Below are 22383 nucleotides of genomic sequence, written 5' to 3'. Positions count from 1 at the left end.
CTGAGACAGGAGAATTGCTTGAATCCAGGAGGCGGAGGTTGCAGTGAGCCGAGATTGAGCCCCTGCACTCCAGCCTGAGCAACAGAGCAAGACTCCATCTCTAAATAAATAAAATAAATAAAAATACAAAAATTAGAGGGGCTGTAGTGGCACACGCCTGTGATCCCAGCTACTCAGAAGACTGAGACGGGAGAATCGTTTGAACCCGGGAGGTGGAGGTTGAGTGAGCCAAGACTGCACCACTGCACTCCAGCCTGGGCAACAGAGGGAGACCCTGTCTCACAAAAAAATAATAAATAAACTCCCTTTCATATATACATATATTCTATTAGTTCTGTCCCTCTGGAGAACCCTAATACAGTATCTAAAGCTGGAGAATTTAATGCCAGCAAAGGATGGCTTGATAATTTTAGAAAGAAGTTTGGCTTTAAAAATGTCAACAAACCAAGAGAAGCAGCTTCTGCCAAACAAAAGATAGCAGATGAGTTCCCACACATCATTAGGAAAATCATTGAGAAGAAAGGATATCTATCAGAACAGGTTTTTAGTGGAGATCAAAGTGCCCTATTCTGAAAAAACATGCCACAAAAGACATTTATTAGTAAGGAAGAGAAGCAAGCACCAGGATTCAAGGCAGAAAGGGATAAGGCTAACTCTACTATTTTGTACAAATGCAGTCCGGTTTATGATTAGGACTGCCCTTATCTATAAAGCTGCTAGCCCCCAAGCCTTAAAGGAAAAAGATAAACACCAGCTACCAGTCTTTTGTCTGTACAACAAGGCCTAGACAACAAGAACCCTTTTCCTGGATTGGTTCCATCAATGCTTTGTCCCTAAAGTCAGGAAGTATTCTGTTAATAAGGGACTGCCTTTTAAAGTTCTTTTGTTATTGGACAATGCTCCTGGCCACCCAGAACCCCACAAGTTCAACACTGAAGGTGTCAAAATGTTGTACTTGCCCCCAAACACAACATCTCTAGTTCAGCCTCTGGATCAGGGGTCATAAGGACCTTTAAGGCTCATTACACACAGTACTCTATGGAAAGCATTGTTGATGCCATAGAAGAGAACCCTGGGCCAGGCGTGGTGGCTTATGCCTATAATCCCAGTACTTCGGGAGGCTGAGGCGGGCAGATTACCTGAGCTCAGGATTTTGCGACCAGCCTGGGCAACATGGTGAAACCCTGTCTTTACTAAAATACAAAATATTAGCCAGGCATGGCAGCGTGCACCTGTAGTCCAGCTACTTGGGAGGCTGAGGCAGGAGAATTGCTTGAACCCGGGAGAAGGAGGCTGCAGTGAGCCAAGATCATGCCACTGCACTCCAGCCTGGGTGACAGCGAGACTCCGTCTCAAAAAAAAAAAAAAAAAGAAGAAGAAGAAGAGAACCCTGATAAAGAAAACATCATGAAAGTCTGGAAGGATTACACCACTGAAGATGTCGTTGTTATAGAAAAAGCTGTGAAAGACATCAACACGAAACAAACTTCTGCTGGAGAAAACTGTGTCCAAGTGTTGTGCACATCTTCACAGGATTTATGACAGAGCCAATCAATGAAATCATGAAAGATTATGGTAGATATGAAAAGAAAGGGGGGTGGGGGGTGGAGGGTTTCAAAATTTGGATCTTGGAGAAATTCAAGAGCTAACAGACACAATACCAGAGATATTAACAGAAAATGGCTTGATAGAGATGAGTGCCTCCAAACCACTGCCAGATAATGAAGAAGACGTAAAAGCAGCAGTGCCAGAAAAGAAACTGACATTAGACAATCTGGCAGAAGGGCTCCGATTTTTCAAGACCACTTGACTTCTTTTACAACATGGACCCTTCTATACAGGCAATGAAACTAAAGCAAATGGTGGGAAAAGAACTGTTACCACATAAAACAATTTTTAGAGAAATAAAAAAGTAAAACAGTCAGACAGAAATTACTACGTATTTCCACGAAGTCACAGCAAGTACGCCTTTCTCTCTTGCCTCCCCTTCCACCTCCTGCCATGCCTAACACAGCAAGACCAACCCCTCCTCTTCCTCCTCAGCCTACTCAATGTGAAGACAATGAGGAAGAAGACTTATGATGATGATCCACTTCCCACTTAATGAGCAGTAAATATATTTTCTCTTCCTTATAATTTTCTTAACCCTTTTTCCTTTCCTTTCCTTTCTCCTTTCCTTTCATTTCTTTTATCTTTTCTTTGTCGCCCAGGCTGGAGTGCAATGGTGCGATCTCGGCTCACTGCAACCTCTGCCTCCCAGGTTCAAGCGATTCTCCTGCCTCAGTCTCCCGAGTAGCTGGGACTACAGGTGCCCACCACCACATCCAGCTAATTTTTGTATTTTTAGTAGAGACAGGGTTTCACTATATTGGCCAGGCTAGTCTCGAACTCCTGACCTTGTGATCTGCCCACCTCAGCCTCCCAAAGTGCTGGGATTACAGGCATAAGCCACCATGCCCAGCCAACATTTTCTTTTCTATAGCTTACTTTATTGTAAGAATATAGCATATAATACATATAACATAAGAAATATGTGTTAATTGACTTTATGCTCTAGGTAAGGCTTCCAGTCAACACTAGGCTATTAGCAATTTAGTTTGGGGGGAATAAAAAGTTATATGCAGATTTTCAACTGTGCAGGGTAGTTGGCGGGGTCACACCCCTAAACTTCACATTGTTCAAGGTTCAAATGTAAATATGTTTCTCAGTGGACCAATTCTCCTGGGGTTGTTTCTGGAGAGAATAATTGATAATATCCAAGTTATGACTACCAAAGAATCAAATCTGCTCCAGAGCTGAAAAACAGGTTAATAATTCCTAGATAACATTTATCATCATCCCACACAACTGTACAGAATGAATATATAGGGCCCTTTGTTTGAACATTGACTTGATTGAATCAAAAAAAAGAAGTAGCTAGAGTCTACGCCAGAACTCCACCACCTAGACTATCCCAGTAATAGCAAAACTGGGACAAGATCTTGTGTCTTCAAGACTTCTTGTATATAGTGCTAAAACTCGAAATGATTCATTTTTCCTCCAAAAATATAAGTATTTCTTCCTTCCCTATTAAGACCTACTACCTTTTATTTCTTATTAAAACAATTTATTTTCAGATTATAAAAGTCATATTTATTTGTTGTAGAACACTTAGAAAATGGAGGTCGGCGGGGGCAGTGGCTCACGCCTGTAATCCCAGCACTTTGGGAGGCTGAGGCGGGTGGATCACGAGGTCAAGAGATGGAGACCATCCTGGCTAACACGGTGAAACCCTGTCTGTACAAAAAAAATACAAAAAATTAGCTGGGCGTGGTGGCAGGTGCCTGTAGTCCCAGCTACTCAGGAGGCTGAGGCAGGAGAATGGTGTGAACCTGGGAGGCGGAGCTTGCAGTGAGCCGAGATCGCACCAATGCACCCCAGCATGGGCAACAGAGCAAGACTCTGTCTCAAAAAAAAAAAAAGAAAGAAAGAAAGAAAGAAAATGGAGGTCAATATAAGGAAAATGTAATTCACCCATTTTCCACCACCTAGAAATAATTATCCAAATATCAGGGTATCTTTCCAGTCTTTTCCTGAGCATATACTTATTTTTACAACATTGTTGTCCCTTACATATTTTCTCTATCCTATTTTTCCACATGTATTATATCATATTAATATAATTATAATATTAAGCCTATTTACTTAATCTGCTTAAATTCCTAAAGGTGGAATTAACTAGGCCAAAAATATAATCATTTAGGAAGCTCTTCATTCACATTGCAAAACTTCACACTAGAAAATTTGCCAATAAATATGCAGTAGCAATGTATGTGATTGCCCATTAACTTGTAGCTCCGCCGGGTGTGGTGGCTCACGCCTGTAATACCAGCACTTTGGGAGGCCAAGGTGGGCAGATAACGAGGTCACGAGTTCGAGACCAGCCTGACCAACATAGTGCAACCCCATCTCTACTAAAAATACAAAAATTAGCCAGGTGTGGTAGCATGTGCCTGTAATCTCAGCTACTCAGGAGACTGAGGCAGGAGAATCGCTTGAACCCGGGAGGTGGAGGTTGCAGTGAGCTGAGATCGCACCACTGCACTCCAGCCTGCGCAACAGCGCAACAGAGGGAGACTCCGTCTCAAAAAAAAAAACAAAAACAAAACTTGTATCTCCACTTCAAAGTATTACCCTTTTCCTTTTTGTAAAATTTGAGGTGGCTGGGCGCAGCAGTTCATGTCTGTAATCCCAGCAGTTTGGGAGGCCGAGGCAGGCGGATCACCTGAGGTCGGGAGTTCGACACCAGCCTGACCAACATGGAGAAACCCCATCTCTACTAAAAATACAAAATTAGCCGGGCATGGTGGTGCATGCTTGTAATCCCAGCTACTTGGGAGGCTGAGGCAGGAGAAGCCCTTGAACCTGGGAGGCGGAGGTTGCAGTGAGCTGAGATTTTGCCATTGCACTCCAGCCTGGGCAACAAGAGTGAAGCTCCGTCTCAAAAACAAACAAAAAACAAAAAACGAAATTGAGGCAAAAAATGAGACCAGATAATTTTTAGTTTTGACTATATTAGAAAAGCATCACTCAATCCATTTATATAGGTAACAACTATATATATATATATATATATATATATATATATATACATATATATATTTTTTTTTTTTTTTTTTGAGATGGACTCTCACTCTGTCACCCAGGCTGGAGTGCAGTGGTACGATCTCAGCTCACTACAACCTCCGCCTCCTGGGTTCAAGCGATTCTCCTGCCTCGGCCTCCTGAGTAGCTGGGACTACAGGCGCGTGCCACCACGCCCGGCTAATTTTTGTATTTTTAGTAGAGATGGGGTTGCACCATGTTGGCCAGGATGATCTTGATCTGACCTCGTGATCCACCTGCCTCAGCCTCCGAAAGTGCTGGGATTACAGGCGTGAGCCACCGTGCCCGGCCTATAACAATATTTTTTTTTCTTTGCATCGGAGTCTCGCTCTGTCATCCAGGCTGGAGTGCAGTGGCACGATCTCGCCTCGCTGCAACCTCAGCCTCCCGGATTCAAGTGATTCTCCTGCCTCAGCCTCCCAAGTAGCTGGGACTACAGGTGCATGCCACCACACCTGGCTAATTTTTTGTATTTTTAGTAGAGACGGGGTTTCACCATGTTAGCCAGGATGGTCTTGATCTCCTGACCTCGTGATCCACCCACCTTGGCCTCCCAAAGTGCTGGGATTACAGGTGTGAGCCACCATGCCCGGCCGCCTATAGCAATATTTTTAAAATATATATAGACTTATACAAATATACACATATTTGAGGAATATTAACTGAAACTAAATTAATGTTTAAGAGAATTAGAGAAAATATGTTTATTCTTAAGGTACATCTAAGGTAAAATTGAAGTGAGTTACTATAGGATTATAAAAAGATCTAGGTCTCCACTTCTTTTTTTTTTTTTTTTTTTTTTTGAGACAGAGTCTTGCTCTGTCGCCCAGGCTGGAGTGCAGTGGTGCGATCTTGGCTCACTGCAACCTCCACCTCCCAGGTTCAAGCAATTCCCTGCCTTAGCCTCCCGAGTAGCTGGGATTACAGGCACCCACCACGCCCAGCTAATTTTTGTATTTTTAGTAGAGACGGGGTTTCACCATCTTGGCAAGGCTGATCTTGAACTCCTGACCTCATGATCCATCTGCCTCAGCCTCCCAAAATGCTGGGATTACAGGTGTGAGCCACCACGTCTAGCATAGGTCTCCATTTCTTATGCTCTATTAGTATCATATGCCAGGAGTATTAATCTTAAATCTTTATCTTAAATGTCAGGGTTTTAAAAATTGAGTCTGTTTTACAAATGTACTACGGAAATACAGGACCTTTTCAAAATTCCTTTGTCTTATCATATTTATGATGTATTAAGAGGAAACAGAAAATTGAAAGTCTGCTCTTAACATTAAGTGAAGCCAGGTTTATCTTCAGTTGTTAAAAAGTACTCCAATGGGGCTGGGCGCGGTGGCTCATGCCTGTAATCCCAGCACTTTGGGAGGCCGAGGCAGGCAGATCACCTCAGGTCGGGAGTTCGAGACCAGCCTGACCAACAAGGCAAAACCCTGTCTCTACTAAAATACAAAATTAGCCGGGCATGGTGGCACATGCCTGTAATCCCAGCTACTTGGGAGGATGAGGCAGGAGAATTGCTTGAACTCGGGAGGCAGAGGTTACGGTGAGCCGAGATTGCGCCATTGCACTCCAGCCTGGGCAACAAGAGTGAAACTCTGTCTCAAAAAAAAAAAAACTACTCCAATGGATAAGCATTGGCTGTTGTATTGGTCTATGGCAGGAAACCCAACGATACATTCAAACTGGCTAGTAGTGGTGAGATTTAGCTATACACATTTAAAAAATTTTTTTTAATTGGCTAATAGGGTATTATCTACAAAGATGTGGACAAGGTTTCCAACAATGAACAGAATAGTACCCCAGAGCTAATAGCACTGAGAAAACCATTAATATCCCTGCTGTTGTTTAAATGTGTCCCCTAAAAAACATGTGTTGGTAACAATATAACAGTGTTGGGAGCTGGGACTGAACGAGCAGTGATTATGCCATGACAGCTCCAGCATGGCATAATTAATCATGAATGGATTAATGCCATTATTATGGAAGTGAGTTTGTTATAAAATCATGAGCTCTGTCCCCTTCTCTGTCTGTCTCTCTCTCACCCTCTTGCCTTCTGCTACAGTCAATGATGCAGCAAGAAGGCCCTTGCCAGATGCCAGTCCCTCAATCTTGGACTTCCCAGCCTCCCCAACTGTAAGCCAATAAAGTTATGTTCTTTATTAATTACCCAGTCTGTGGTATTCTGTTATAGCAGCACAAAATGGGCTATCACAAACCCAATATCTGAAGGGGTAAAAAGAGAGAGCAGTTACTGGGAACCCCGGGAGAACACCCAAATGGAGAAGGCTTCCCAATAGTAGCTGTGGCCTTAGTAGAAAATCCAGTTACCCATGGCATATAACAAGGAAGGAATCCCAGAATCAGAATGGTGAAGAGTAAATAACACAACCTCATTTTATTCCCTGCCCTCTAATTTCCTGCTGGTGGTTCACATTGGCTAAACTCAATAGAAAGCCAGAGGACAAAGGAGTCTACTAATATAGTGCATACATGCCAAAGTACAATGCAGCATGCAGAGGAGTAGAGAGTAAATCTACAGGAGCAAACAGAAACTTCACATGATGCCTAGTCCACAAACACAAGAAAGGATATGGTGATTAGAAGTAGTTTTATGGTTACCTGCTATCACAATGCTCTAACATTAAGATACCAATCATCTGTTAACATACTCCACCATGTAAAAGATTTTCTACTTAACAATAAAAAACCTATTTATTGCCACCGATGGAGATTCTGAAATACATATTAGAAAAATTATCCATGTAAAACTACTAGAAGAAAACATAGGGGAAAACTACATAACATTGGTCTGGGCAATACTTTTTTGGATTTGACCCCAAAAGCTCAGGCAACAAAACCAAAACCAGACTAATGGGATTACATCAAAATAAAAAGCTTCTGCACAGTAAAAGAAACAATCAACACGGTGAAGTGACAACCCATGGATTGGGAGAAAATACTTGCAAGCCCTACATTTGATAAGCAGTTAATATCCAAAATATGTAAAGAACTTAAACAACTCAAAAGCAAAAAAACAACCTAATTAAAAACTAGGCTAAGGACCTGAACAGATACTTCTCAAGAGAAGACATATGAATAGTCAACAGATATATGAAAAAATGTTCAACATCACTAATCATTAAGGAAAGGCAAATTAAAATCACAATGAGATACCACCACATACCTGTCAAAATGGATATTATCAAAAAGATAAAAGATAACAAATGTTGGCAAGGATGTAGAGAAAAGGGAACCCAGGTGCACTTGGTGGGAATGCAAATCAGTACAGCCATTTTGGAAAACAGGATGGAGGTTCCTCGAAAAACTAAAAACAGAATTACTACACAATCCAGCAATTCAATTTCTGAATATATATATTGAAAGGAACTGGAATCAGTATATCAAAGAGATATCTGCACTCCCATGTTTATTACATCATTATTCACAATGGCCACATTATGGAACCAACCTAGGTGTCCATATCAGATGAATGGATAAAGAAAATGTGACATATATACAAAATGAAATACAATTCAGCCTTTAAAAATAGGGAATTCTGTCATTTGTGCAATGACATGGATGAACCTGGAGGACATTATGCTACTGAAATAACCCAGGCACAGAAAGGCATAACACCACGTTTTCACTTTTATGTGGAATCCAAAACTGAACTCATAGAAACAGAGAGCACAATGGTGGTTACCAGAGGCTGGGGGTTAAGGGGAAATGGGGAGATGTTGGTCAAAGAGCTCAATGTTACAGTTAGGAAGAATAAATGGTAAGTACTTGAGGCCATAAATATGTTTAATAAAAACAGAAAAATGGGCTGGGCATGGTGGCTCACGCCTGTAATCCCAGCACTTTGGGAGGCCAGGGTGGGCAGATCACCTGAGGTCGGGAGTTTGAGACCAGCCTGACCAACATGGAGAAATCCCGTCCCTATAAAAATACAAAATTAGCCAGGCGTGGTGGCGCATGCCTGTAATCCCAGCTACAAGGGAGGCTGAGACAGGAGAATCGCTTTAACCCGGGAGGCGGAGGTTGTGGTGAGCTGAGATCGCGCCATTGCACTCCAGCCTGGGCAAGAGCAAAACTCCATCTCAAAAAAAAAAAACAAACAGAAAAACGATTCAAGATTCAAAAGCCTCTATTATGTATACATTCCATTAACTATAACAATGGCATTTAAATATATACATGAAGTTGGCATCAAGATGCTCTTTTATGGCCAGGCGCAGTGGCTCACGCCTGTAATCCCAGCACTTTGGGAGGCCGAGGCGGGCGGACCACTTGAGGTCAGGAGTTTGAGACCAGCCTAGCCATCATGGTGAAACCTCGTCTCTACTAAAAATACAAAAATTAGCCAGGAGTGGTAGTACACACCTGTAATCCCAGCTACAAGGGAGGCTGAGGCAGGAGAATTGCTTGATCCCAAGGGCGGAGGTTGCAGTGAGCCAAGATTACGCCACTGTACTCCAGCCTGGGCAACAGAGTGACACTCTGTCTCAAAAAAAAAAAAAAAAAAAAAAAAAAAGATGCTCTTTTACTACTTTAAACAACACAAGAAAAATGGATTTGAGGCCAGGAACTCATGCTTGTAATCCCAGCACTTTGGGAGGCCAAAATAGGAGGATCATTTGAGCCGAGGAGTCCAAGACCAGCCTGGGCAACATAATGAGAATTTATCTTTACAAAAAATTTTAAAAATTAGACAGGCATTGTGGCCTGTATCTGTAGTCCCAGCTACTTAGGAGGCTGAGGTGGAAAGATCGTTTGAGCCCAGGAGGTCAAGGCTACAGTGAGCCATCATCATGCCACTACACTACAGCCTGGGCAACAGAGGAAGACTTTGTCTCAAAAAGAAAAAAATAAAAAAAAAAAGGATTAGAATTCCTACGATTTTCATATTATCAGACAATGGCTTTAATACTTTTGTTTCTAAGCCGGGTGCAGTGGCTCACACCTGTAATCCCAGCACTTTGGGAGGCCAAGGTGGGTGGATTACAAGGTCAGGAGTCTGAGACCAATCTGGCCAACATGGTGAAATCCTGTCTCTACTAAAAACACAAAAATTAGCTGGGCATGGTGGCAGGTACATGTAATCCCAGCTACTCGGGAAGCTGAGACAGGAGAATCATTTGAACCTGGGAGGTGGAGGTTACAGTGAGCCGAGATCCTACCACTGCACTCCAGCCTGAGCGACAGGGTGAGACTCTGTCTCAAAAAAAAAAAAAAAAAAAAAAAAAAATTTGCTTCTTATACCTTTTAAAACAAAGTCTACATTAATGAAAAACAAAATTAACAGCCATCTATTGCTGGTGTAAGATGAAGGAAATGCACAGCAGGTAACACATTTTTATTTAAAGAATATTCTGCCTGAGCACCATTCTGTTTATATAAAAGGATTCAAAAAGTAATCAAATACTCAGCTGGCAACTTCCCTAAATGGCATTTAAGATGTGCTTATCTTGCCAGAGAAAAATTGAAAAAACTATTCAGGTGGAAGTCTTTGGTTAGTTCTAAGCTTTAAAAATCTTTTCTGAACAGAAATGAGAATGTTGTCCGGCCAAAAAAAGAAAAAAAAAGATTCAATGGAAAAATCTCCTGAGTGGCTGAATACATTATGGTTTAATGTATTAAACCATAATGTATTCTATTAATATTAAAAGTTTCCCTCCAAGGCGGAGCTTGCAGTGAGCCAAGATCGCACCACTGCACTCCAGCCTGGGCGAGACAGCGAGACTCCGTCCCAAATAAAAAAAAAAAAGTTTCCCTCCAAAAATATTATAGTTATTTAAGGGAAATAAAACCACCAGCAAGTTTACTTTACGAATGTAATTCTACATTAAGCTACAGCATTAAAAAACAACAAAAAAAATATGGTGACAGACTAATATTAACATGGGTGTACATAAAAAATTAACCAGATGAAGTCATTTGCAATTCAGGCAGCTATAAAAAATATCAGAGATACAGGCCCGGCTGCGTGGCTCACGCCTGTAATCCCAGCACTTTGGGAGGCTGAAGCAGGCGGATCACGAGGTCAGGAGATCGAGACCATCCTGGCTAACACGGTGAAACCCCATCTCTACTAAAAATACAAAAAAATTAGCTGGTCGTGGTGGCCGGAGCCTGTAGTCCCAGCTACTCGGGAGGCTGAGGCAAGGAGAATGGCGTGAACCCGGGAGGCGGAGCTTGCAATGAGCCAAGATGGCGCCACTGCACTCCAGCCTGGGAGACAAAACGAGATTCCGTCTCAAAAAAAAAAATCAGAGTAATAAATTGTATCTCATTTTGCTAAAGACTTAAGTAATTATTATTCTATCTCAGTTAATTTAGTCAACATGTATAGTCACATTTCCTAAGTATAAATTCTTCATTAACTGTATTAGGTTTTTCTGTGAAAATTTTACTTAGAATTCAAGTAAAATGTCCTCTCTCAGCTTCAGGCTGTTATAACATAAAGCTACCAACTGACAGTACAGTAACAACTCATATTGCCTTAAAAAATCATTGTACTTTTTTGTTTTTTTGTTTGTTTGTTTTTGAGACAAAGTCTTGCTCTGTTGCCCAGGCTGGGGTGCAATCGCTCAATCTCGGCTCACTGCAACCTCCATCTCCCAGGTTCAAGCGATTCTCCTGCCTCAGCCTCCCGAGTAGCTGGTATTACAGGTGTACGCTACCACGCCCAGCTAATTTTTGTATTTTTAGTAGAGACGAGGTTTCCCCATGACGGCCAGGCTGGTCTCAAACTCCTGACCTCAGTGATCTGCCCACCTCGGCCTCCCAAAGTGCTGGGATTACAGGTGTGAGCCACTGCACCTGGCCCATTGCACTCTTAAAGGCATGAAGTACCAAAAGGGAATTTTTTTTTTTTTTTTTTTTTTTGAGACACAGTCTCGCTCTGTGGTCAAGGCTGGAGCACAGTACGGTGGTCTCTGCTCACTGCAATCTCCGCCTCCTGGATTCAAGCGATTCTCCTGCCTCAGCCTCCCGAGTAGCTGGGATTACAGGCTTGTGCCACCAAGCCCAGCTAATTTTTGTATTTTTAGTAGAGATGGAGTTTCAGGGTTTCACCATGTTGGCCAGGCTGGTCTCAAACTCCTGGCCTCAAGTGATCTGCCCACCTCAGCCTCCCAAAGTGCTGGGATTACAGGCGAGAGCCACCGAACCTGGCCCAAAAGAAAAAATATAATTTTAAAGCTTTAAACTTGCTATTTCAAAATTGGAATCATAAAACAAATCAATTTTATAAACTCTAAAATGATACTAAATCTGAGTGCAGGACTAGATTTGTTATTTCAAAAAGAAAATGACACTAAATAGGAACTATGGAGAAAATTAATTAATTTATTTATTTTGAGATGGTGTTTCACTCTTGTTGCCCAGGCTGGAATGCAATGGCGGGATCTCGGCTCACTGCAACCTCCACCTCCCAGGTTCAAGCGATTCTCCTGCCTCAGCCTCCCAAGTGGCTGGGATTACAGGCACCTGCCCCCATGCCTGGCTAATTTTTTGTATTTTTTTTTAGTAGAGACAGGGTTTCACCACGTTGGCCAGGCAGGTCTCAAACTCCTGACCTCAGGTGATCCACCCACCTTGGCTTCCCAAAGCACTGGGATTACAGGCAAGAGCCACCATGCCTGGCCCCAAAGGGAAAATATAATTTTAAAGCTTTAAAATTGATATTTCAAAATTGGAGTCATAAATCAATTTTATAAACTCTAAAATGATACTAAAATCTGAATATAGAACTAGATCTATTTTTTTTTTTTTTTTTTTGAGATGGAGTCTCGCTCTGTTGCCGGGCTGGAGTGCAGTGGCGCGATCTTGGCTCACTGCAATCTCCGCCTCCCGGGTTCAAGCCATTCTCCTGCCATTCATCTGCCCACCTCAGCCTCCCAAAGTGCTGGGCTTACAGGCGTGGTCCACCGCACCCGACCTATTTTTTTTTTCAAATGATACTAAATAGGAACTATAGAGAAAATTTAAAAAATAAGTTATGGGGTTTTCAATCTCGAATCGAGTTCTAAAATTACCTCAAGTAAAAAAAAAAAAAAAAACGCAAATAAAATTTCTTGTGCTACTTGCTATATTTGCTTTATCAATTAATACTACCATATATTTTTCTTTTCTTTCTTTCTTTTTTTTTTTTTTGAGACAGGGTCTCACTTTGTTGCCCGGGCTGGAGTACAGTGGCATGATCATGGCTCATTGCAGCCTTGAATTCCTGGGCTCAAGCAATCCTCTTGCCTCAGCCCTCCAAAGCAAAGATTATAGGCATGAGGCACTGTGCTCAGCCAAGTCACTTTTCAGTGAGTTTTCATAGATATTATCCATTTAATCTTTAAAAACAACTACAGGTAGGTGAGGCAAGTTATCTCTCTTCTTTGTAATCATGGAACTTTAACTACAATGAAAGTTAAGTCTTTGTCAAAGCAAGGTGACCACTACAGGACAGAGCCAGAACTAAAAACCAACTTTCTGACATCTCATGGTACCTCTCAGTAAAGAAAATGTAAAAAGACTTCTTATCACCCAGGGATCTGTTGGATTGGGCTTCACAACTCAGGGAAATTCCAACATGAATATGCTATATACATGGTCATTAAAGACCTTAAGAGTGCATACAGACCTCTATCATAACAGCATGAGGAACTCTGGACCCACTTCCCAGTAAAACTGATGAAATTTATTAAAAAATAAACATTTAAAGCCCCTGGAAATGGTCTTAATGGCATATAAATGAATAAACATCTATTCAAGAAAATCTATGAAAATTTGGTAACAAAAGCAAACGTCTGTGGTAACTGAACTAAGACCACTCCCTCTCAGCACCCTCCCAGCAAAGGAAGGTAGAAACTGCACTTCAGACTGGTACAGCCAAGAATACAGGGTTCCCCCTCCCCTCAGCTTCCAGTTGGGTTTTCTTCTCAGGAGGAACAGAATATTAACCAGCACTTCTCATCTATTACTGAGGCCAATTTCCAGGTAAGTGTGGTTGACAGGGGGCGACTCTCTTCTTCCACCAGCCTCTGCTCACAGAATGGAGGCTCTACCTTGAGCATGGCACCAGTGAGAACACCAGGGCCCTGATCGCCTTTACCCAGTTCATAAGGCAGCAGAGGCAAGTTCTACGCCAACAGAGGCAAGTCAAAAATACTTAAAGCTACTGACCCCACCTCCCATAAATGCTCAGCTCCTAAAGTGAAGGTGTTATTCAGACAGAAATGAGCCATTGTCCCCATCCCCAGCTCCAAAACCTTGGCTCAGATTGCCCTGAGTGAGAGGCAGAAGGGCGAGGCTGGGATAGGGGAGCCAGCCAGGACAGGAAACAAAGCAGACAACTCCTAATCTCTTCCTAAAGGAACTGACTTCATTTGCAACACACCTAGAAAAGTCCAAGGCTAAGGGTGTTCTCAAAAACACTGGAGATTGTAGCAAAATGTACAGTGGTCCCCCTTTATCTGCAGGGGCTGTGTTCCAAGACCTCCCATGGGTGACTGAAACTGCGGATAATACTGAACCCTATACTATGTTTTTTCCTATATACACATACCTATGATAAATTTTAATTTATAGATTAGTCACAGTAAGAGAGTAACAATAGCTAATAATAGAACAATTATCACAATACACTGTAATAATAGTTATATGAATGTGGTCTCCCAAAATATCATGTTGTACTGTGTGCGCCCTTCTTCTTCTGATGAAGGAGGTACCAAGTGTGACAGTATGTGACAGTATAAGATTTTATGATGCTACTCAGAATGGTGATCAACTTTGAGTAAATTTTCTGGAATTTTCCATTTAATATTTTCAGAGCACAACTGACCATGGGTAACCACAAAAAGCAAAACCACAAATAAAGCGGGGACTACTGTAACTGGAAGAAGATTCTTAGATTCAATAAAAATACAGGCTAAACTATAGGCTAGCTAATTTGCAGGAAAGAATAGGAGCGGAGAATAGACTTCACTAAAAGAACACAGCAGTCACTAAACAAATAAACAGGCAAATAACAATGACAAGATATAGGGGCGCAGTACCCAGAGTTGCTATAATATATAATCTAAAATATCTAGTTTCCAACAAAAAATTATAAGACATGCAAAGAAACAGAAAAGTATGACCCATACATAGGGAAAAAAAATCAGGCAACAAAAAATACCTGTGAGAGTGACAAGATGCTGGATTTAACAGAAAAAAAAATCAAATAGCTTTTATAAATATGTTTGAAGACCTAAGAAAATAATAAATTAAAAATAAAGGAAGGTATAACAGTATCACATCAAGTAGAGAGTATCAAAAAGAGACAGAAATTATTAAAAACAAAACAAAACAAAAACTGGCCAGGCACAGTAGCTCATGCCTGTAATCCCAGCACTTTGGGAGGCCAAGGCAGGTGGATCAAATGAGGTCAGGAGTTCCAGACCAGCCTGGCCAACATGGTGAAACCCAATCTCTACCAAAAATACAGTAATTAGCCCGGGCATGGTGGTGTGTGCCGGTAAGCCCAGTTACTCCAGAGGCTGAGGCAGGAGAATCACCTGAATCCGGGAAGCAGAGGTTGCAGTGAGCCAAGATCGCGCCACTGCACTCCCGCCTGGGCGACAAGTGTGAAACTCCATCTTAAAAAAACAAACAAACAAACAAAAAAAACAGCCAGGCGCAGTGCCTCACACCTGTAATCCCAGCACTTTGGAAAGCCAAGGAGGGTGGATCATTTGAGGTTAGGAGTTCAAGACCAGCTTGGTTGTCTCTACTAAAAACACAAAATTGGTGGAGTGTGGTGGCTCATGCCTGTAATCCCAGCACTTTTGGAGACTGAGGCGGGTGGATCACAAGGTCAGGAGTTCGAGACCAACCTGACCAACATGGTGAAACCCTGTCTTTATTAAAATACAAAAGTTAAAAAATACAAAAATTAGCAGGACGTAGTGGTGTGCATCTGTAATCCCAGCTACTCGGGAGGCTGAGGCAGGAGAATCACCCAACCTGGGAGGCAGAGGTTGCAGTGAGCCGAGATTGCGCCACTGCACTCCGGCCTGGCAATGAGCGAGACTCTGTCTCAAAAAAAAAAAAAAAAAAAAAGAAATGTAAATGCTTCTGTAGAAAATATTCACTTAATCCAAAAGATAACAGTAGAAAAGAAAGGAGCAAAAAGACATGAGACACAGAAAATAAAAGGTAAAATGGCAGATGTAAATCCAACTAAATCAACATAAAATATGAATGGATTAACAACTGAATCAAAGGGCAGAGATTGTTAGATTGGATTAAAAAAACAAGATCCAATTATATGCTATCTACAAGAGATGCTTTAGATTAAAAAATACAAACAGATTCACAGTAAAAGAGATGGAAGAAGATATACAAAACAAACTATAAAAAAGCTCACACTGGCCGGGCGTGGTGGCTCACACCTATAATCCCAGCATTTTGGGAGGCCAAGGCAGGTGGATCACAAGGTCAGGAGATTGAGACCATTCTGGCTAACACGGTGAAACCCCATCTCTACTAAAAATACAAAAAATTAGCTGGGTGTGGTGGCACGCACCTGTAATCCCAGCTACTCGGGAGGCCTGAGACAGGAGAATGGCGTGAACCCGGGAGGCGGAGCTTGCAGTGAGCCAAGATCATGCCACTGCACTCCAGCCTGGGCGACAGAGTGAGACTCCATCCCCAAAAAAAAAAGAAAAAAAAAAGCTCACATGGCAATATCAGTAGCAGACAAAACAGACTTTTTTTTTTCCTTTTTTTTCTGAGGCAAGGTCTTACTCTGTCACCTAGACTGGAATGTAGTGGTGAGATCCCAGTTCACTGCAGCCTCAAACTTCTGGGCTCCAGCGATCCTCCCAACTCACCTCTCCAAGCAGCTGGGCCCACAGGTGTGTGCCACCACGCATGGCTAATTTTTTTAAATCTTTTGTAGAGACAAGGTCTCACTACATTTCCCAGGCTGGTCTCAAACTCCTGAGCTCAAGAAATCCTTCTGCTTCAGCCTCCCAAAGTGCTGGGATTACAGGCATGAGCCACCATGCCAGACCTAAAATAGACTTGAAAACAAAAAACATAACTAGAGGTAAAGAAGGACATTTTGTAATGATAAAAGGGTCAATCTATCAGGAAGATATGAAATTATAAATACATATGCAGTTAATTTAATAACAGAGCACCAAAGTACATGAAACAAATCTGACAGAGAGGGAGAAATAGACAATTCAACAATAATAGTTGAAGACTGCAATATCTCATTTTTAATAATAAATAGGGGCTGGGCACAGTGGCTCACACCTGTAATACCAGCTCTTCAGGAGGCCAAGGCGGGTGGATCATGAGGTCAAGAGATTGAGACCATCCTGGCCAACACGGTGAAACCGCGTCTCTACTGAAAATACAAAACTTAGCCAGGCGCATGCCTGTAATCTCAGCTACACGGGAGGCTGAAGCATGAGAATCACTTGAACCTGGGAGGTAGAGGTTGCAGTGAGCTGAAATCGTGTCACTGCACTCCAGCCTAGGCAACAAGAGTGAAACTCTGTCTCGAAAAATAATAACAATAATAATAAATAGGACAACAGGGCAGACGATCAGCAAGGAAACAGAAAGCTTGAACAATACTATAAAATCAATTAGACCTCACAGACACCTATAGAACACTTTCAACAACAACAGAATATACATTCTTCTCAAGTACATATGGAACATTCTCTAAGACAGACCACCTACTAGGCAGGCTATAAAACAAACGTCAATACATTTAAAGGGCCAAATAATATAAAGTATGTTCTCTGATCAGAATGGAGTGAAATCAGAAATCAATAAAAGAAAAAAAATAGACAAACAAATACATGGGAAGTAAACAACGTACTTCTAAATAACCAATGGGTCAAGGAAGAAAACCAAAAGGAAAAAAAGAAAATACTTTAAATAAAAATGAAGGTATAGGCTGGGCGCAGTGGCTCACACCTATAATCCCAGCAGGAGGCCGAGGCGGGCAGATCACCTAGGTCAGGAGTTTGAGACCAGCCTGGCCAACATGGTGAAACTGTGTCTCTACTAAAAATACAAAAAATTAATTTGGCGTGGTGGCGTGCGCCTGTAATCCCAACTACTCGGGAAGCTGAGGCAGGAGAATTGCTTGAACCCAGGAGGCAGAGGTTGCAGTGCACCAAGATCATGCCACTGCACTCCAGCCTGAGCGACAGAGTGAGACTCCGTCTCAAAAAAAAAGAAGGTATAACATACAAAAACTTATGGGAAGCTGGGCATGGTGGTGCACATCTGTAAACCCTACTACTTGTGAGGCTGAAGCAGGAGGATCACTTGAGCCCATGAGTTCGAAGCCAGCCTAGGCAATATAGCAGGACCCCATTTGTAAACAAGAACAACAAAAATGTATGGAATAAAACTAAGGCAGTACTTAAAGGGAAACTTTATTCGTAAATGCCCAATTAAGAAACCTAGCAATAACCTAGACTTCTGCCCTAGGACACTGGAAAATGAAACACAGACTACACCTAAAGCAAACAGAGGAAGGAAATAATACAGGCAAGAGCAGAAATTAATAGAGAATAGAAAAACAACAAAGAAAATCATGAAACCAAAAGGTGGTTCTCGTGAAAGACCAACAAAATTGGCAAACCTTTAGCTAGATTGACCAAAAAGAAAGAGTAAATGCCCAAAATTACTAGAATCCAAAATGAAAAGGAAAATCAACCTTATGAAAAATAAAAAGAATCATAATGAACTACTGTATGCCAACAAATAAGATAACAGATAAAATGGACAAATTCCTAGAAAGACACAAACTCATACACAACTGACTCAAAAAGGAACAATCTTAATAGACCTATAACAAGTGAAAAGACTGAATTAGTAATCAAAAAAACTACCCACAAAGAAAAGCCAAGGAGGCTTCACAGCTGAAGTCTTCCGAACATTCAAAAAATAATTAAGACCAGGCGCTGGCTCACACCTGTAATCCTAGCACTTTGGGAGGCTGAGACGGGGGATCATTTGAGGTCAGGAATTCAAGACCAGCCTGACCAACATGTTGAAACCCCATTTCTACTAAAAATACAAAAAAATTAGCCAGACGTTGTGGCATGTGCTTGTAGTCCCAGCTACTTGGGAGGCTGAAGCAGGAGAATTGCTTGAACCCAGGAGGCAGAGGTTGCAGTGAGCCAACATCACACCACCGCAGTCCAGCCGGGGTGACACAGTGAGACTCTATCTCAAAAAATAAAAATAAAAAAATAAAAAATAAAAAATAGTTGGCTGGGCGCAGTGGCTCATGCCTGTAATCCCAGAACTTTGAGAAGCTGAGGTGGGCAGATCACTTGAGGTCAGGAGTTCAAGACCGGCCTGGCCAACATAGTGAAAGCATGTCTCTACTAAAAATACAAAAATTAGCTGGGTGTGGTGGTGCGTTTCTGTAGTCCCAGCTACTTGGGAGGCTGAGGCAGGAAAGTTGCTTAAACCGGGGAGGCAGAGGTTGCAGTGAGCCAAGGTCACGCCACTGCACTCCAGTCTGGGTGACAGAGCCAGACTACATCTCAAAAAACAAAAATAAATAATCAAATAGCCTAATCAAAATAAGCAAAGGAAGATATACAAACGGCCAATATGCACCTGAAAGGATACTCAACATCACTGACCATCAAGGAAATGTAAATCAAAACCACAATGAAATAACACATTCACTAGGGTTGCTAAAATCAAGAAGATACATAGCAAAGGCACAAGAGAACAAAAAAATAAAAAGACACATAATAACAAGTGATGCTGAGTATGTGGAGAAATCATTATCCTTACACACTGCTGGTAGGAATTTAAAATAGTGCAGCCACTTTGGAAAACAGTCAGGCAGTTCCCCAAACATTTAAACATAGAGTTAGGGCTGGGTGTGGTGGCTCATGCCTGTAATCCCAGCACTTTGGGAGGCTGAGGCAGGAGCTCGGGACCAGCTTAACCAACATGGTGAAACTGCATCTCTACTAAAAAAAAAATACAAAAATTAGCCGGCCGTGGAGGTGTATGCCTGCAATCCCAGCTACTTGGGAGGCTGAGGCACGAGAATCGCTTAAACCCAGGAGGCAGAGGCTTCAGTGAGCCAAGATTGTGCCACTGAACTCCAGCCTGAGTGACAGAGACCCTGTCTCAAAAAAAAAAAAAAAACAGTTATCACATGACCCAGCAATTCTAGTCCTAGTTATGTACCCCTAATATTCTACCTGCATTTGGAACTGCCTTCAGAGTATATGGTACAATCCTTTGAATATTTTCTGTGTAGAAAATCCGATTTTTTTTTTTTTAGATGGAGTTTCACCCTTGTTGACCAGGCTGGAGTACAATGGCACAATCTCGGCTCACTGCAACCTCTGCTTCCCAGGTTGAAGCGATTCTCCTGCCTCAGCCTCCTGAGTAGCTGGGATTACAGGTGCCTGCCATCACGCCTGCCTAATTTTTTATATTTTTAGTAGAGACAGAGTTTCACCATGTTGGCCAGGCTGGTCTCGAACTCCTGACCTCAGGTGATCCACCCACCTCGGCCTCTCAAAGTGCTGCGATTATAGGCATGAGCCACTGCTCCTGGCCTGCTTATGATTTTTTATTTTATTTTTTATTTTTTTTATTTTTTGAGACCAAGTTTCGCTCTTGTTGCCCAGGCTGGAGTGCAATGGCATGATCTTGGCTCACCACAACCTTCGCTTCCTGGGTTCAAGCGATTCTCCTGCCTCAGCCTCCTGGGTAGCTGGGATTACAGGCATGTGCCACCATGCCTGGCTAATTTTTTTGTATTTTTAGTAGAGATGGGGTTTCTCCATGTTGGTCAGGCTGGTCTTGAACTCCCGACCTCAGATGATCTGCCCGCCTCAGCCTCCCAAAGTGCTGGGATTACAGGTGTCAGCCACCGCGCCTGGCATGATTTTCTAATAGCCAAATATTTAAAGCCAAATCTGATGAAAAGGAATAACATTTTTAAAATCAAATATAAACAATTCTCTATTCTGTTACTATGCTTAATTTTCTTCATAGCACTTTTCATAGCCTGATAATTATAGTACGTATTTATTTATTGCCTGTCTTCTCACTAGTATATGAGAGCAGAAATTTATATCACCCACTGCTATATCACTGGCAACTAAAATAGTACCTGTTAGAAAGTCAGTAAATATGTGATTACCTGGACTCTCAAAATAATTACTTGAAGGGCATTTCTTTATAAATAAATACAAATTTCTTTATAAACATATAGCTAGTCTCATAATTATATAGTCACATCTTGTATAATTTAGAAATTCTCCAAGTTAGTTGATAAGGCACACAAAGTTCAGAAATGTATATTCTTATCTTCCAATCAAAACTTGAGGCAAACTTTTGTTTTGTTTTGTTTTGTTTCTGAGATGGAGTCTCACTCTGTTGCCCAGGCTGTAGTGCAGTGGCGTGATCTCGGCTCACTGCAAGCTCTGCCTCCCGGGTTCATGCCATTCTCCTGTTGAGGCAATATTTTAAAAAGCTAACAACTCCCTAAGTTTTGGGTGGAAACTATCATGGTAGTACAGTCCTTAAATCAAAGGAACTGGGATTCAAGCACTCAATTTAGTAAGAAATCTTTTTTTTGAGACAGAGTCTCGCTCTGTCCCCCAGGCTAGAGTGCAATGGCGCAATCTTGGTTCACTGCAAACTCCGCCTCCCAGATTCAAGCAATTCTCCTGCCTCAGCTTCCCAAGTAGCTGGGATTACAGATGTCCACCAATACATCCAGCTAATTTTTTGTGTTTTTAGTAGAGATGGCGTTTCGCCATGGTGGCCAGGCTGTTCTCAAACTCCTGACCTCAGGTGATCCACCCACCTCAGCCTCCCAAAGTGCTGGGATTACAGGTGTGAGCCACCGCGCCCGGCTGATCAATCTTAAATCTATCCATACTAACACAGTACTCTGACACTGAAAAACAAGCTGTTTCAGGCTACTGAAATGCTGGAAATATTTCCATCCATATCATGTAAAAATATTATTTTCTATCAAAATCACCATACATAATTTTATAATAAGAATATAGTTGATTTAAACCTCAAAAGGTCCCTTCCACTCAATGTTTAGGGAAAAAAAATAAATCAAAACAACGCCCACTGAGGAAAGAATCATCAATATCAAACCTACCGGATCAACAGTAGGCAAAACATCTTTCTTCTCCAGGCCATCAACTTCGTCTTCATCTGTGCTGTATTCTTCCATTGTTTCACCACTAACAAAGTGGATGACTCTCCTTGGGACTTTCTTCTTTTTTCCTATGACTCCCAGTTCTACATTTTCAAAGCCTCTTTCGTTACTCATCTATATCAACGATATTTTAAGAATATGAGAGTTTCAAGTGAGATTAATTTTCTTTCATTACACGTGAAAAACTTTTCGTAGGTTTATTGTAGTAAAGAAATAAACAAATCTTTAAGCAGTTTTGGTTTGTTCTGAGACAGGGTCTCACTCTATTGCTCAGGCTGGAGTACAATGGCAAGACTACAGCAGACCAAATAAAACCCACCATTTGTAAACCAAATCTGGAAAGCAGATTATCAGCGTTGTATCTCTGAACTTCCAGATGTCTTGGCCAGTAATACATATGTAACAAAAGAGATTTCTGATAGTAAAAAGATTTCACAAGTTCTTAAACTTTAGTAGTCTTATGGAATTTTTTTTTCCCCCAGACAGGGTCTGGCTGTTGC

General features: G+C 41.7%; 1 protein-coding gene across 3 annotated transcripts in view; it reads right to left on the bottom strand.

Moving 5' to 3' along the window:
* LOC129012291 (signal recognition particle subunit SRP54) overlaps positions 1-22383 on the bottom strand; it is a 102469-nt gene that overhangs the window by 8566 nt on the left and 71520 nt on the right. For 2 of the 3 annotated variants that reach the window (XM_054447918.2, XM_054447917.2), the window contains one exon: positions 21824-21997. The exons of the other annotated variant lie outside the window; for it this stretch is intronic. In XM_054447918.2, the coding sequence (XP_054303893.1) occupies positions 21824-21997 (174 nt within the window). The remainder of the gene's footprint in view (positions 1-21823; positions 21998-22383) is intronic. 3 annotated transcript variants of the gene reach the window in all.

This window comes from Pongo pygmaeus, chromosome 15 (genome assembly GCF_028885625.2).
Source record: "Pongo pygmaeus isolate AG05252 chromosome 15, NHGRI_mPonPyg2-v2.0_pri, whole genome shotgun sequence".
In the NCBI taxonomy this organism is placed as follows: domain Eukaryota; kingdom Metazoa; phylum Chordata; class Mammalia; order Primates; family Hominidae; genus Pongo; species Pongo pygmaeus.
Note: the sequence above shows the minus strand (reverse complement) of the source record. Positions and strands in the feature narration are given on the sequence as shown.